Raw genomic sequence first — 16,014 nt, forward strand, 5'->3', positions numbered from 1 at the left:
GGTGCACAGGGTGCTTGGGAATGGGGTGTGTGGTTTATGGGGGTGCGCAGGGGATGGGGATGCATGGGAATGGGGTTCATGATGTATTGGGGTGCACAGGGCACAAGGGTGCTTGGGAATGGGGTGCGTGGTTTGTTGGGGTGCGAAGGGGCTGGGGGTGCATGGGAATGGAGTTCACGGTGTATCGGGGTGCACAGGACACCAGGGTGTATGGGAATGGGGTGCACAGTTTATCGGGGCGCACAGGGTACAAGGGTGCATGGGAAGAGGGTCCACGATTATCAGGGTATGCAGAGCACAAGGGTGCATGGGAATGGGGTGCGCGGTTTATTGGGGTGACAGGGGTTAAGGGTGCATGGGAATGGGGTCTATGATGTATCAGGGTGCATAGGGCACAAGGGTCCTTGGGAATGGGGTGCACAATTATTAGGATGTACAGGGCACAATAGTGTATGGGAATGGGGTGCATGGTTTATTGGGGTACGCAGAGAATGGGGGTGCATGGGAATGGGGTCAATGATGTTTTGGGGTGCACAAGGCACAAGAGTACATGGGAATGGGGTGCGTGGTTTACTGGGGTGCACAGGGGTTAGGGGTGCATGGGAATGGGGTCCATGATGTATTGGGGTGCACAGGGCACAAGAGTACATGGGAATGGGGTGTGTGGTTTATTGGGGTGCCCGGTGTATTGGAATGGGGATTTTATGGGGTTGTGGGGCATGGTTTATTGGGGTATGTGGCAGATGTGGGGTGCAGGGGGCTGCAGGGTATTGGGCTGCACGGGAAGCAGGGTGCATGGGGTTGGGGTGTGATATATTGGGGTGTGCAGGGGATGCAGGTACATGGGGGTCTGGGGTGCATGGGAACGGGGTGCAAGAATTATTGGGGTGCAGATGTGAGCTGTGGGGTGTCCCGGGGTGCACAGGGACCTGAGGTCACAGTGTGTTGGGGTACACAGGAGTTGGGATCCACGGGCATCTGGGGTATATAGGGAATGGGGTGCACGATGCATGGGGTACGTGGGAACTGGGGTGCACAGGGACCAGAGTGCTTGTTTTTTTTGGGGTGCATAGGGCTGAGGGCTGCACGGGGACTGAATTAGAGAATTGGGGGTGCACAGGACCCCAGGAGCACGCAGGACCCAGGGGTGCACAGGTTGTGAGGTTTCTGGGGGCAGGCTTTTCTTCCAGAACATCCATTTTTTGGTCAAAAAAATTAAAAATCTGCACAGAAGGAGGTTTTAGCATGTGAGAGCGCTGAGAGCTTGGCTGTTCCTCCTCACTATCGTTTGTGCAAATCCCAATTAATTCAATCAGTGATGCTGAAGCACAGGAAAAACCCCAACAGCTGTTTGATAAGGTGAACCCAATTAATCCAGGAAGCAAACGAGCCAGTTTTTTGGCAGGCACCGGGAAAAATCCGCATCTCCTCGGGGGCCAGAGTCACGAGGAACAGGCAGCTCTCCCCTTTGGCTCACGCCAAAAATCAGCCAAAAAGTGACCATCCCAAATTCCCCTTCCCCTTTCTGTGTGCATGACAAAGGCAGAACAAAGCTTGACACAAAAAGCACGGTACAAAAATATATTTTCATAACAAAACACGGAACGCTTGGCTCCAGTGACAGGCCCATTATTCTCCCTCCTCCACGTACAAATGTTTTTTTTTGGCATTTACAGGCACACCGGGCTCCGTTGGTCGCTGGGACAGAGAGGAGAACGAGGCGACATCCTTGCCTTAAGCCCACAGAAACCATCAGCAATTAATTTTTATCCCTATTTATAAAAATTACAGACTATGTACACTTCTGAAACCCTGCTTTGCCAGAGCCCCGAACAGATTCTCCCCCCTCCTTGTAAAAAAAAAAGATTTTTTTTTTTCAAATATTCCAAGTGCTCTTCTTTGAAACCAAGGCTAGTGTTTTTCCCCAAAAGGTCCATTCCAAAGCGGGGCTGGATTTATACTATCAGAAAAGCTGATGAGAGGTTAAAAAAAATAAATTAAAAAAAATTAAAAAGCCAAGGCAGGGGAATGTCGCGGTTGTTCTCGAGATGCCCACAGTGTCACACAGCTCATAAGACAGTCACATGTGCCTGGCATGCTTGTTTTGCTTATAAAAATAAAAATGTATTTTTAAAAAACACCTTACATACTGAAAGCAGCAGGGTTTTCTCTTTCCTTTACATCTGCAACGCGGAGACAGCTGGCAGGGTTACAACACCCAATTATAGCAGCGGTCAGGGATAAAAATTAATGTTTTTCTTATCATCCTTAATAATATCAGTGAAAACTGATCTGGCAGGGAATGGTACACACAACACAGACAGCAAATGGCCTTGCAAGATGGACTCGCTCAGGTGAAGAGCTGGAAAGGGAAAACCTGCCTGGAATTCGGATGTAGGAGCATTTCAACAGCAAAACATTTTAAAGAAAACGTTCACAAAACCTGCGGAGGAATTACAAACGCTTCCCCTCTGCCCACAAAGCAGAGCTTAAATTATCTCGTTTCAGAGAATTCTGTGTTCAAGTAACGTAACAATCCTGCTGGGTTTGTCTTGCCAGAGAAGCCAGGATCAGATCATCGCTCTTCTGGCCTGGAATCCCGCCAGAGAAGTTGTTATTCTCCAAAAATCCACAGGACGTTGACTCCCGACAAGCCAAGATTTACACGCCTGCAGAAACAAAGTTATGACAACAAAACGCAAGTAAATAAAAGCGCCTGTTTAAACCAAACATTCGTTACAGGAAAAAAAAAAAGCTGCCACTTCCACAGCTCTGCCTTTCACCCCCAGGTGCTGCGCCCTGCCCCGCAGCAAGCAGAGCACTTCCAGAACAAAGAGCTCTGAACAGAGGGCAAGTCAGGACGCTGCTTTTATTCCCCTCCTGGCTTTCAGTGTATGCTTCGAACAGAACTTGCTGTGCCAAAAACAAGAGGTTATGGCACGATGGTTGTGTTTGTCCCTGGTTTATAAACAGCAGAGCGCCTCAGGCCAGCAGCAGCAAAAAAAAGCAGCAGTCTGGCTGCTGGGCAAGGCCACGGCTCCCTGGCACGGATTCAACTCCATTTTCCAGCAGCACGAGACCAAGAAAAGCACAAAACCTTCCCCCCCGTGGTTCTCACACAAATAAACTGTACCTAATTTTATTTAAAAGCTGTTATTTCGAGTGAGACGATTTTAATATCATTAATATCGTAGCAATTTCAGTTCAAAGGCACTTCAAACAGGACACCTGGCACGAGGACAGCGCTGGGTACTCACCCGAGCATCCCAGATTCTTTTGTCTTGATGATGTACAGAAACATCAGCAAGGTGTGGAACATGTTGTTCCTGCCCTAGGTCCACAGAAAGAGAAAAGGGATGAGAAAGCAAGTCACTGCTGAGGAATCCCACCAATATTTCAGGGAAGAAGCAGCTACGATATGGGCATCACAAAGTGGCATCACAGCGTGTGGTGTCAGGCTTTTGGCCTTAATACTTTACTTCTTTCCACTAGGCAAATCTCAGAGGGGAAAAAAAAAAAAAGTGGTTTTTGGCTGGAGTGTTATCCCCAAACACTCAGAAAGCAGAGATCCAGCTGCAACCAGGGCTCAATATAAAAGCAAAATTTGTACAATTTCAGTATGCTGATTTTGAAGCTGAAAGCTTTCCCCCAGAATTCCTACAGACAAGCACCAGGCGGTGATGATGAGGCACTTCACAGATTACATGGCTTTTTTTTTCTGATGATTTACTCTAAAGTAAAAACTAAAATAAAGTAAAACAACTAGAAGCTAACCAAAATAAAGTAAAACAACTAGAAGCTACTGCCTAGTTACTTATAAACCTTAAAATAGCTATTACAGGTATTATTTAGTAGCAGACTTAGTACTAGGTAGCAGTCTAGGACCAAGTTAACATTTGCTTTCTGCACTGAAAATGCAAACAGTCAGTGTGTGGCTAGTTCCTAAAAACATCTCAAATCAAAGGAAAAAAAAAAAAGCCCATCTGCTGATCCTTTTCTGACAGCAGAACACCACGACCACCGTACCTTGGGCAGGTTGTAGACGTGGCGCTGGTAGATCAGCTCGTAGTGGGGCGGGTTGATGCTGCTTTGGTAGATGCAAAACACGTTTTCATTTGAAGTGTCTGTGAATGAAAAATTTAAGAGAAAATGGGGATTTCAGGGGTGCTGTCACGGTCCGAGCAGCAAGTTTAGGGAGCGCTCTGCGAATGCCAGTACCTGGTTTATCCGGAGTCTGAATGAAGTGCTGGGAAGTGAAGGTTTTGCCATCGGGATATTTGGGGTGCGGGGGCAGCCTGGAGTCAAGGTAAGTGCAGAACACGTGCATAATGATCTGGGTAAACACAAACAGATAGCATTTAGTGTCCTGAAAGAGACAAAGTGCTACCATACCTCGCCTTTCTTTCCCTTATCTCAGGCACTTGATAGTCTCTGGTTGCAACACTGAGTTAACCCCACTGTTTAGGACCATTTTAGCACCATTCCAGTGGTCCAGGCCTCCTGCTGGGGTGAAGACAAGCTCATTTTTTTTTCTAATAAATGAGACAGTGTCAGGCACGAGGTGATGAGCTGATGCTGGATGTCAGGAGCTCAACTCACACACACATAACTTTATCCTGGTGTCTCACAGAATTTGGCAAAGTCACAGAACTTATTAGCATATTTGGGACACAAACTGCAAGCCATCTGCTTCAGAGATGGGTTTTCTCCTAGCTGCAAGGCTGTGGCTTAGAAGGGCAGATGCAATTAAGCTCCAGGTTTGCAAACACAACCCCTTATCCAGCAAATTTCACCTTTTTCCTCAAAGCAGGCAAAACAAAAATAATTGGAGAAACCCGAGATGCCCACGAGCCTTACTAACTATGCCAAGATTTTGGAATAAAGTCCTAGGAAGAATATCTTAGTTCCCTACAGTGAGAACGCTGCACGTTCTGCATGTTTTAACCCAATTCTCAACGTTTTACATGGGCAATGTGACCAAATTGCTCTATAATCTGATACTTTCTGTGTTACCTGTAGCATGACCTTTTTTTAGAGGTTTATTATACTGTCCAACACTACCTATCCTACCTGGTTTTGATAAAAGATTGAATTTGAGGGTGTGATAACTCTGTCTTGGGATCTTTAAACACTTCCAAGCTGTTCAGCTTGCTCTCAAGAGTTGGTCTGCAGCCAGTCACAATCAAATATTTAATCATCTTCACAATAAGAAAAGTAAATTCTATTTCAGGGCTAATTTTGTCCAAGTTTGGCTTCCAGGAGCCGAATTTCGTATCTTTGTCAGCAAGTTGCAAAGTTCTGACATTCAGATTTCCCATTTTATATTCTCCCAAATAACTGAATATCCATACACAGTGGGGGAAAAAGAAAATCACTAACTCTACTTTCAAATACGGAGCTTAACTGAAGACTCACACTGCAAGGCCTGTTTTCTACTTCCTGGATTGTTCTGTGGTTTTTATTATTTTTAATTAATTTCTCAGTTGACTTTTCAAGTCATTGTTTAATGACTCAGGTGGTGTTATCCTGACCTTCCAAGTTAATGGGATAAGCACCGCTACAAATCTGAAGTAAAATATGCAGCATCTTCAAATTTCTCCAAAAACACTGAATCAAAGAGCAGACGTGCCACCCAATCTCCATTTTTCCCTGTCCATTGCAGTAAATAAAGTGAGAACAAGGCGAAAGCTTCCCCTTGCATTAGAAATCACTAGATTTAATTAAGGCACAAAGTTTGCTTTTTGTTTTCACATATAGAAGAGAACTGCCCCAGCAAGACCTCTACTTTCATGCTGCTCCCCAGAGTTATCTCAGGCTCTTTCAGATGAGTTTAAGTAAGAGGCTGGCCTAAGACTAAGATACTCAATTGCATTTTTGTAACAAACACGACATCTAATCCCGTTTGTATCATTCCCCATGTAATCTCACTGATTACAATGGGATTATCTGTGTAGTGATGCAAACAGGATTTTTACTGAGTTCCTCAAAAGACTTACTGGCCACCACCTCCAAAACCGATGCTGACAGCAACCCACTTTAAGCAGTTTTTACGTCTTCAAAAACTTACAGCAGAGTCGGTGGGCAGGTCAGTGTCCCACTTACGGCCTTTGAAATCCCCTCCCCTGTTCCATCGGAAGGAGCTCATGCATCCGCCCTGAGAAAGCTCTGAAAGCAACAAGATTTAATCAGTTACTAGGGGGTAGAAAGTATATGAGATAAGTATTCTGTGCTAGTTTCAGGGACTTCAAGCATATTTACAGTATACAAAATAGGGAAAAAACAATTAATGAAATGCTTGTAAAGGTATAAAAGTAGGGGGAGCAAATTTACAATTTTTTTTGTAATTAACAAAAGGATTAAATCCAGCACTTGACAACCGCAGCACGCGGGAGGAACACAAGACAAAGCTTTTAAAAACATTAAAAACAGCTACATCCAAGTCCTGCATCGTGATATTGCTATAAAAATAGAAGGTTGTGAAGATGCCTCTCCCACTTCAAAGCAGCTCTCATCCCCGTGGCACTTCGGTTGAGATGTTCAGCCATCAGCATCCCACACCAGCAGCTCCTGGCTGCAGTAACTGAAGCCTTTCACCGTTAGCACAGCGACACCACGCACCTTTGATCCTTTCCACCAGGTATTCCTGGTTGGGTGTGAGATCCAGGTACTGCACGATAGCGTTCAGGGTTGGAATGAGCGGAGCTTTGACGAGCGCTGCCTGCTTCAGGCTGCTGATGCTGGCTTCTGCAACACAAAAAGAGCCAGCACCCATCAGCAGCCCCCCTTTACAGGCCTCGACACAAAGAGCTCTCCTTTCTGGCCCACTATTAAGCCCTAGAAATGCTTAAGGTGTGACACAGCACCCTAAACACTCCATTCGAGGGCAGTCAAGTAGTGGAATTCAGAATTGTTCAGAATCGAATGAAAAAGAGCTCTAGCTTATCCAAGTTTTTTTCAGGAAGCTCATTTTAAGGAAGAGTTTGCAAAAGCACGTAGTGCTGGAAACAGAGTTTACAGCACATCTATCCTCGAAACGTTTTCTGACAGTTTAATGCACAATAATGGATGATAATTTGATCCTGTAATTCCTGAGGAGTGAGTTTGGGGGAGAAAAAGGGTTTATGAATTTTATACAAGACAAAAATCACCAAGCCTTCATCAGTATTTCCAGAAGTCCTATGAAGAACCTTTCCAGCTTGATGAAATTAATGATGTGAAGCAAGCCCACACCAACACACAATGGAAATGGAACAATAAAATCCAGCAGACTGAATTTAAATGGCTCCCATTTGATGCCCCAGCTACAGAGCACCCCTCCAGGAACCCCAAAGCTCCTGCTGCACCCTACCTCCGATCTGCAGCTCCGGACACCCCATTCTTCTCAGCTGAGTGCTCACAGACTCGATCTCTTGGACAAGCGGCACGAGAATTGTTTCATTGATCCACTAGGAAAGAAAAACGAAAAGTCAAAAGCTCAGAAGCAACAATACCTAAAAATAACACCCTCAGCTTACCCCCTAGTCCTTGTTACAATCACAAAAATGGTTACTGACAGGAACACTGAAGCCAGTGCAGGAGCACAGCAAATAAATCAGAATGCCAACTTATGCTGAACTTCAAGGACTAATACCTTCTGCAAGGCCAGAAAAATCAGTGTAAAGGAGTTAGGAAAACAAATCTCTAGCAAGTCCTAGATAAAGCTTTTCTGAACAATGAGGAAAGGCGTATTACGGAGTGCAGCCCTTCATCCATAAAGATAATTTGTACTGAGATGGGTCAGCTCCCTCCCAGGTCGGTTTCAGGAAAACAAGGAGCTGATAAGCACCCCACGTGGTGTTTGTACGTGATGGGATTTGGGAAGTGAAGCAAGATGGCCCTAATTTTGTGAAAAGATGCTCAGGAATCTAGTAAGGATCTCAGACAAGTCTTTATTTTCCACCCATCTCACTACTTTTTTTTTTTTTTTTAATAAGCAAAACCACATACTTTATAGATATGAATGACTATAGGGGGATTCAGGGTTCGATTTACTAATTACATGGCCATCATGTGCAATTAAATCTCTGCTATAGCAGGTCCTAGTGATAAGATCAAGATTTTGAGCTTTTATTTTTATTACATTGCTCAGGATTGTCAGAAAAAGTCAACTTTTGGGTTGGAATTTTCCACGCTTTGAGCCCAGAAGAACATGTTTGAAGCGCTGCAGAAACATTAACTCAGCCCTCTGAGTTACTGAAAGGAAAAACAAATCTTGTCCTATCTAAGATGCTTTTGCTCGTCATTCAAAGGAGGCTGAAGTTTACAACTGCATGATTTTCAGGACACAAAGCACCTGGGGCAGGTTGCAAACTCATCTCAGTACTCCCCTCTTACAACCACGCTGTCTTTATCTCCTTGCACAAGCCCACCCCAGCCCCCAAACAGAGGGTGGGATTCCTCCCGCCGCCCTAGGCACACAGGGGAGGTGGAGGCACTCTTCCACTCCTCTCTGCTTGTTTCTAAAAGCCACACAGCCCTCAGGGACAGGACTTACATTTCTAAACTTAGCGGTCCAGGAATCCATGTGATCCAGCAGCTGTCGATTCATTGTCACCCGGGCCCAAACCTATTGAAAAAGCATTAATTATATGGTAAAAACAAAGGAGTTTCTAGGGACTAAAATAATTTCTGATACTAACTACACCACATGATTCAAATCACGTGTTCCCAAATTTGTATACGACTGCTGGCTGCATCATGACTTCTACAGCAGCTTCAATACTACACTCCTGCTCTTTATTTGTGGAACAAAAGCCTTGCAGGAGTCCAAAATCATTTTTAAGTTCTCAGTTCTGCTAAGCTAACGTTGGTCTAAAATGTAGGATAAATTTGAAAGGTATTCGAATCGGGAAGCTGCATTAGGTTTAGGTACAAAATAATTAAAAAAAATGATCAAATTTAATTGAAGATATAAATGATATTTCTTCAAATCACATTTCTTTGAGATGTTAAGTGTGAAGGAGAATATTTTAAATCCTTCAGATATACAGAACACACACAAATATACAGATCCACATCAGGTCAATTTTTACATCACAAATACATTTTATCCAGAGCACTCCTTGCTTTCCAAGGGAGAAATCATTTTTCAATGACCACTCGGAATTTGAAATGTCCCTTTATGGTGACATGGAACTTCCAAGCTGTATGACGCTGGGTTAAGTGCTACAGGATTTCTCCCTCTCCAACTTTTCCGATACAGCTCAAATCCAAACCGCTGGATGAAGCTGTTTATTTTAGACCCATTTCTTTCTCTTGGCTACCTCGCTGCTGAATTTACCTCTTCTGCAGCCTGTTTCGAGCTCAGATCAGCCTCATCTTTGTGTGCTGATGGAGCCTGGGACCTGCAGGCCAGCTGATACTGGAACTTCCTCAGAATCTGCGCGTAGTCTCCCATGGAGCGGCTGTAGTTCCAAAAAGTTGGGCTGCTGGAAGGAGAGCTGGAATCTGAACTTCCTGAAATGAACAATGCACGTACAATTATGGCCAAGTAACTCTGGAAGCAACAGCACAGGCACTAGGTCAGCGCAGCAAGGCTTTGATTAGAGACAGACTTGAATTACCCTGAACACACACTGAAACCAGTTTGCCTAAACACCGATTTCCTTCTTTATCACAATAAGTTTTGTCCCTATCCAGGACAAGAACTGCCTGCAGGTGATTCACTCTTTATCTAGAACGCCTTCTCCCTAAGATATACCTCTCATCATCCATCAGCACACACTTCAACGAAGCCCACTCCTCAGCTCAGCAGCCCTTATCCCATACAAAGGATTTTAGATCCCATACAACACGATAAAAGGAGTTTGGAGGAAACTTTCTGAAGCTCCTAAACCGTAGGGATGTGTAGAAATTAAGGCATTCTACCTCATATCTTAATTATTCAGTAGAAGACTAAACTTTTCAACCTTTACCAGGTTCACAGGTGAAACCTCACGTGTTGGGTTTAATTTCTAGTGCTTTCTGTTGGAATCCTTTGCAAATTTCTTTATCTGCAAAAGCACCTCTTGCATCCAAGCGACACCTTCTCACCGCCAAGCTTTTCAGATCAAGTAATTCCTTTTATTTACCCAGTTGAACTCGGTGCTGTTTCTCTTCTTCACTTCGAAGGAAGGTGTCCAGCGACTTGAGGTCTGTCATGTAGTCTTCTTTGCCAGTAGGAGAATTATACAGGATGGGCGAGGAGCGGTACCGAGACCTCAGCCCTCCGCTTTCCATCGGTCCAATACTCGCAGGGTACGGCGAGCCACTAGGAGATGGGCTGAAGCTGGAAACCTTTGGCAAAGAAAAGCAGACAGTTGTGTCTATAGGACAGAATTCCACTCTGATTTGTAAGCTACATTAATATAAAAGACTCTTGGTCAGTTGTGTTGTGTTATTTTTTTTAGCTGATTTTGTCCAGTTTTGTGTTTTTTTTTTTTTTTTAGCTGCTTTGTATTTACATTTTAGTTTCTTATTTTTGCTTTGTCCCGAAACAAACCAGCTACTCTAAAATAAAGTGAAACCGGGGAAAGAGGACACGAATCCTGATATGACAATTTTACATCCACCTTACAAACGAAGCAAACACACGTATGCACAACTCTGCTACCTGCTCTTCACCTCCCATGGCACAACACGAGGACACGATGAGCAAATCCAGCCTTTGCCTTGCTCCTTACCTTGCTGTAGCTGCTGCTTGGCGAATAGGTGACGTTACTGCTGTAGGAAGCGCTGTTGTTGGACAGAGCCTGCAGCTGAGGGCTGTACCCTGCCATACAACCCGTAGCAAACTTCGGGCTGGCACTTGGGGAGCGGGACGGGCTGTAACTCAGCACGCTCTGCCCCTGGATTGGAGGAGAAGGCGTTGAAGAAGGGACTTTCTTTGCCGCCAGCTCGCGGGGTGGAGTTGTCTGTACCACTGCAAAAGGAAAAACAGGATTACCGGTGTGAACGCAGCAGCCCCAAACTTTCCTCCTCCCTGTAAATGCACACACACAATGCTATTGTAGGGCAATTTAATAAAGGTGCTAAAAAGAACATTAGAAAGATCTGAACCCCACAAAACTCTGTCGTCAAGCCACTGACAGAAGAGAAGGAAAGACCCAAAACTATAGGATTTATACTGTGCTGTGGTCACAGGTCTCAATTTCACATTTCAGTTAATGCTACCAGGCACCGTGGATAAGTTATTTCATCAGCTCCTCTACCTGCATACTTTACCCATCTTTAGTGTATGGAATGTCTTAAAATATCTGCGCAAATAACCCTTGAGCTGTGGTGATACAGCACTACTCCTATCCTCATACCTTTCTGCAGGGCCACACCACTGAATTAGCATTCTGCTCCTGCTGTATTTGCCTTGCCACCTTCTGCTGTACTTCAGAAACTTGCTGTGATGTTCACCAGCTTTCCGACTGACTGCTCTCTAGGCTGTCATTTTGCAGACTTCACGCCAACACCCCTGTCCCTCTACTTTGGTTCATGTCATATTACTAGGATATTGACATTAAATATAAACCTGCACTCTCTGTCTTGCTCCCAGGCCCATGTACAGGTTACAAATTCCTTGTCCAGCCTCAAAATACTTGATTTTTTTTTTTTTTGCAGTCCTTCAGCAGCCCGCTATCCTGCCCTTTATTACGTGTGTTTCCCCTCCAGTTCTCACAAACACTCATATTACCACCTGATCTTCTGAGAATAAGCTGAAGGTAATTCAGCTTCCTGCTCGTGTCAGATGGGGTAGATCAGAACCCTTCACTAAAGAATTGAGCACGAGAGGAAGGCAGCCAGAGACACTGATCACACCCACCTGCATTCTGCAGCCCCAGCAGGGTCTGCTGTCCGGGGCTCATCACCAAGCTCGTTGGTGCCACCGTGTACTTGAAGTACCTCCAGAAATCAAATAAGGCGTTCAGGCTGAACAGAGAGGCAAGTGCAAGTTCTAGAAAATAAAACAAAAAACAAAACAAACAAAAAAAAACACAGAAGCTTTTATGATACCGGGTAGTTTGTGCACGGGGAATTATACAAGTATACACCCTGGAAAAAAAAACAAAACAAAACAAAACAGAAACATGCTCGTTAAAAACATGTCATTATCAGCGCTTCAAGTAAGTACCAGCTTGGGCAAGGATGTAAGATTTCTTCACCTTCTTACACACGAAATACAAATTTCTCTTCCTATATTGACATTAATTTATATTGCTAAGGATTTTATTTTTTTTTTAATGGAAGATTATTTCCCCAAAGGACATAAACTACCGCAATAGTTTCACGCTTTCTCAAATATCTTCTGACAAATCACCTGTCACTCATCTCGTGATTTTTCTCTCCCTCTTGCTCTTTTTCATCCTCTGGTTGTATTTGATACATCTAGCTTAGATTCTACTCACTTGAAACAAACTTTAACTTTTTTTTTTTAAAAAAAAAAACTTTAATATTTTTTTTTAAATAAAAATTTTAATAAATTAAAAACTTTTTTTTAATTATTGGGAAACACCACGTATACCTACAAGGTAACACAGCAGTAAAATCTGCAGGGTTATTCAAGGCCTTTAACATTAGACATGTTAATCAGACTTAAGGGACCAAATGAGCTTTTCGTCCCGTTTCAAGATGTAACTAAGAAAACTGTTACCACTCTTTACTTGTCACTAAAAAAAATGACAGAACGCCAAAAGTTTCATGGAAGAAAAACGTTTGAGTTTAAAGAAAAGAGAAAGAAAAGAAGAGAGAGAGAGGAAAGAAGAGAAAGAAAAATAATGCTGGCTTAAAAATAACATCTCTGTTAAGAAAACTGACGGGGAAAAGAGGGAAAAGAGGGAAAAGAGGGAAAAGAGGGAAAAGAGGGAAAAGAGGGAAAAGAGGGAAAAGAGGGAAAAGAGGGAAAAGAGGGAAAAGAGGGAAAAGAGGGAAAAGAGGGAAAAGAGGGAAAAGAGGGAAAAGAGGGAAAAGAGGGAAAAGAGGGAAAAGAGGGAAAAGAGGGAAAAGAGGGAAAAGAGGGAAAAGAGGGAAAAGAGGGAAAAGAGGGAAAAGAGGGAAAAGAGGGAAAAGAGGGAAAAGAGGGAAAAGAGGGAAAAGAGGGAAAAGAGGGAAAAGAGGGAAAAGAGGGAAAAGAGGGAAAAGAGGGAAAAGAGGGAAAAGAGGGAAAAGAGGGAAAAGAGGGAAAAGAGGGAAAAGAGGGAAAAGAGGGAAAGAGGGAAAAGAGGGAAAAGAGGGAAAAGAGGGAAAAGAGGGAAAAGAGGGAAAAGAGGGAAAAGAGGGAAAAGAGGGAAAAGAGGGAAAAGAGGGAAAAGAGGGAAAAGAGGGAAAAGAGGGAAAAGAGGGAAAAGAGGGAAAAGAGGGAAAAGAGGGAAAAGAGGGAAAAGAGGGAAAAGAGGGAAAAGAGGGAAAAGAGGGAAAAGAGGGAAAAATAAAACCCTGAAAATGAATTTAAATGCTGCAGCAACTCACCAATATACCAGAGCGGCCAGTAAGTTATGTTGTAATAGGAGCTTATGAGTTTTCCAGTCCTGAAAAGAAAACCAATTAAGTTACTTTTTAGCAGCAGTTGGGTCCAAGAAAATATTTAGGGAAGGACAAAGCAGGATGCTTTGGTGGTTTGTAGCAGATATACCAATCAACACACATCTCAGTGTATATCATTCCTGCAACAGACACGTTAAGGAGTCCCCAGGCCAAAACCACCTTCCGGGCCTCAGTCTCCTTCCTCATCTTGATGGTCCTGTCAATGAGGGAAGCTGCTGGACTCTGTTCCACCGTCATTATCTGTAAAACACAGAGGAACGACAGAATTTGTCAGTTTTTATACAGTCAGATCTTTAGTCAATACAGAATTAAGGAAAAATGAGTAACCCGAAACAAACTATGTCACTTGGCTTTACCTTTAGACCTTGAGTCATTTAATATGAATATAAAAAAGGGCTCAAATTCTGTATTTTCTGTATTTTTTATGTTTTCTGGCCATAAAGCAGCCTCCTGTCAGCCAGTACATCTCAACACTCCCTCCAAAACTTACTACCTTTACGGCCAAAACACCTCATCACGTGAAAGAAGTAACAGCAGGGACATTTTCTGCCAATCCTGCCACCAAAGTTTGCCATTCCAGCCTGGCACTCGCCTAAAAACTCGTTACGTCGTTCTTCATTAAACAGGAACACGAATGATTTGGGTTTGGGGACAAATATTTCAACTGAAGGGTGCTTCCTACCAAAAATCACGTTCCTGCTGCTTACTGGTAGGGCTCAGAGGCGACGCAGGACCACGACTACTGGAAGAATTATACAAAAACATGGAATATATAATAAATACATAATAAAAAATATAATCTATATAAATATAATGTAATTATACAAGTTGCCTGGGATAGTTTGGGGAAGTTTTTTTACGTGGTTTGAGCCCTGAGGCTTCTCTCCCTGCCCTGAAAACAGCAGCAGCCCTAAACCTTTTTATAAACCTTTTTATAAACCTTTTTTTATAAAGTTATTTTCCGTTTCACTTCCGAGCATCTCCCCCTGACCTACACCCTCCCCCAGCTCCCCCAAAAAGGAGACACCCCCAAAAAAGCAGAATCCTCCCCAAAAAATACCCCCCCAAACAAACCCTCCCCCAAAAGAAGACCCCCCAAAAGCCAAACCCCTCTCATAAATCAGAAGACCCACAAAAAAAGTAGCCCCCCAAAAAGCAGACACCCCAAATAAAGCAGATCTCTAAAAAAGGAGCCCCCCAAATTAGCAGAATCCCCCCCAAAAAAGTAGGAGCCCCCTAAAAGGGCAGAACCCTGTTCAAAAATAGCAGGCCTCCCCCAAAAAGCTGAAAATCCCCCCCCAAAAAACAGAACACCCCAAAAAGCAGACCCCCCACCTCAAAAAGCAGACCTCCCCCAAAAAAGCAACCCCCTAAAAAATAGCAGAGCCCCCAAAAAGGAGACCCCACCCAAAAAAGCAGAAATCCCCCTAAAAAAAGAAATCCCCCCCAAAAAGGAGAAATCCCCCCAAAAAAGCAGAAATCCCCCCAAAAAAGCAGAAATCCCCCCAAAAAAGCAGAAATCCCCCCAAAAAAAGCAGAAATCCCCCAAAAAAAGCAAAAATCCCCCCAAAAAAGCAGAAATCCCCCCCAAAAAAGCAGAGCCCATAAAAAGTAGACCGACCCAAAAAAAGCAACCCCCCAAAAAAAGAGCAGAAACCCCAAAAAGGAGACCTCACCAAAAAGAGCAGAATCCCCCAAAAAAAGCAGAAATCCTCCACAAAAAAGCAAAAATTCTCCAAAAAATGCAGAAATCCCCCCCAAAAGCAGACACCCCCTCCCAAAAAAACAGACACCACCACCCCCAAAAGAAACCCAGACCCCTCTAAAAAAAACAGACCTCTCCTAAAAGCAGAAATCCCCAAAGAGCAGAAATCCTCAAAAAAGCGGAAATCCCCCCAAAAAGCAGTGCCCCCCCCAACCCAGCCCCGCTCCCAGCCCGCACCGCCACAACCGCCTCCTCTGCGCCTGCGCTACGGCGCCGCGCGCGCAGCGATGACGTCAGCGGCGCGTTGCCATGGCGACGGCCCCGCCGCGCCGTTACGCGGGCGGGAGGGGGGCGCGTGAGGCGGGCGGCCATGTTGGCGCCGCTGAGGTGCGAGGCGTGAAAAGGGTGAAAAATAGAGTGTAAAACACGAAATATGTAACGTGGAAAGCTGGGATTGTTAAATTGTAATGGTATCACGCAATAAGATTCAGCCCTAGCCACGAAATCGAGGCTGAAGAAGGAACCCGGTGCCCAAAGTAGAACTTGAAGGGTTAAATGAGCAGAATTTGTAAAAAAGCAAAACTGCTGAAGTGGTAAAGAATGACATAACATGCACAAAAAAAGGAAATGAGAAAGTACAAGGTGAAAAAGATAACAAATCTGCATCAGAAAGCCACCAAAGGGTGACCACCAGAGGGTACTGTGCATGCGAAAGTAGGCAGGACAATATTATAATTAATTCTAAGAAATAATTAACATAA

General features: G+C 44.1%; 1 protein-coding gene across 3 annotated transcripts; it reads right to left on the minus strand.

Moving 5' to 3' along the window:
* Positions 1-1,567: 1,567 nt before the first annotated feature.
* TMEM209 (transmembrane protein 209) lies at positions 1,568-15,516 on the minus strand. 3 transcript variants are annotated; one of them, XM_032208150.1, is made up of 16 exons: positions 15,491-15,516; positions 14,231-14,290; positions 13,649-13,788; positions 13,474-13,532; positions 11,831-11,962; positions 10,701-10,939; positions 10,110-10,314; positions 9,320-9,495; positions 8,534-8,605; positions 7,349-7,445; positions 6,619-6,744; positions 6,068-6,165; positions 4,219-4,333; positions 4,027-4,124; positions 3,258-3,331; positions 1,568-2,669 (listed from the first exon to the last, which is right to left on the minus strand). In XM_032208150.1, the coding sequence occupies exons 3-16, from the start codon at positions 13,783-13,785 to the stop codon at positions 2,615-2,617; spliced, it is 1,683 nt and encodes a 560-aa protein (XP_032064041.1). In that variant the 5' UTR covers positions 13,786-13,788; positions 14,231-14,290; positions 15,491-15,516; the 3' UTR covers positions 1,568-2,614. The 3 variants fall into 3 exon arrangements, with proteins under 3 accessions (XP_032064041.1, XP_032064040.1, XP_032064039.1); XM_032208149.1 differs by lacking the exon at positions 14,231-14,290 and having other exon boundaries at positions 15,491-15,500; XM_032208148.1 differs by lacking the exons at positions 14,231-14,290; positions 15,491-15,516 and adding an exon at positions 15,386-15,436.
* Positions 15,517-16,014: the final 498 nt, after the last annotated feature.

This window comes from Aythya fuligula, chromosome 1, assembly GCF_009819795.1.
Source record: "Aythya fuligula isolate bAytFul2 chromosome 1, bAytFul2.pri, whole genome shotgun sequence".
Taxonomy (NCBI): Eukaryota; Metazoa; Chordata; class Aves; order Anseriformes; family Anatidae; genus Aythya; species Aythya fuligula.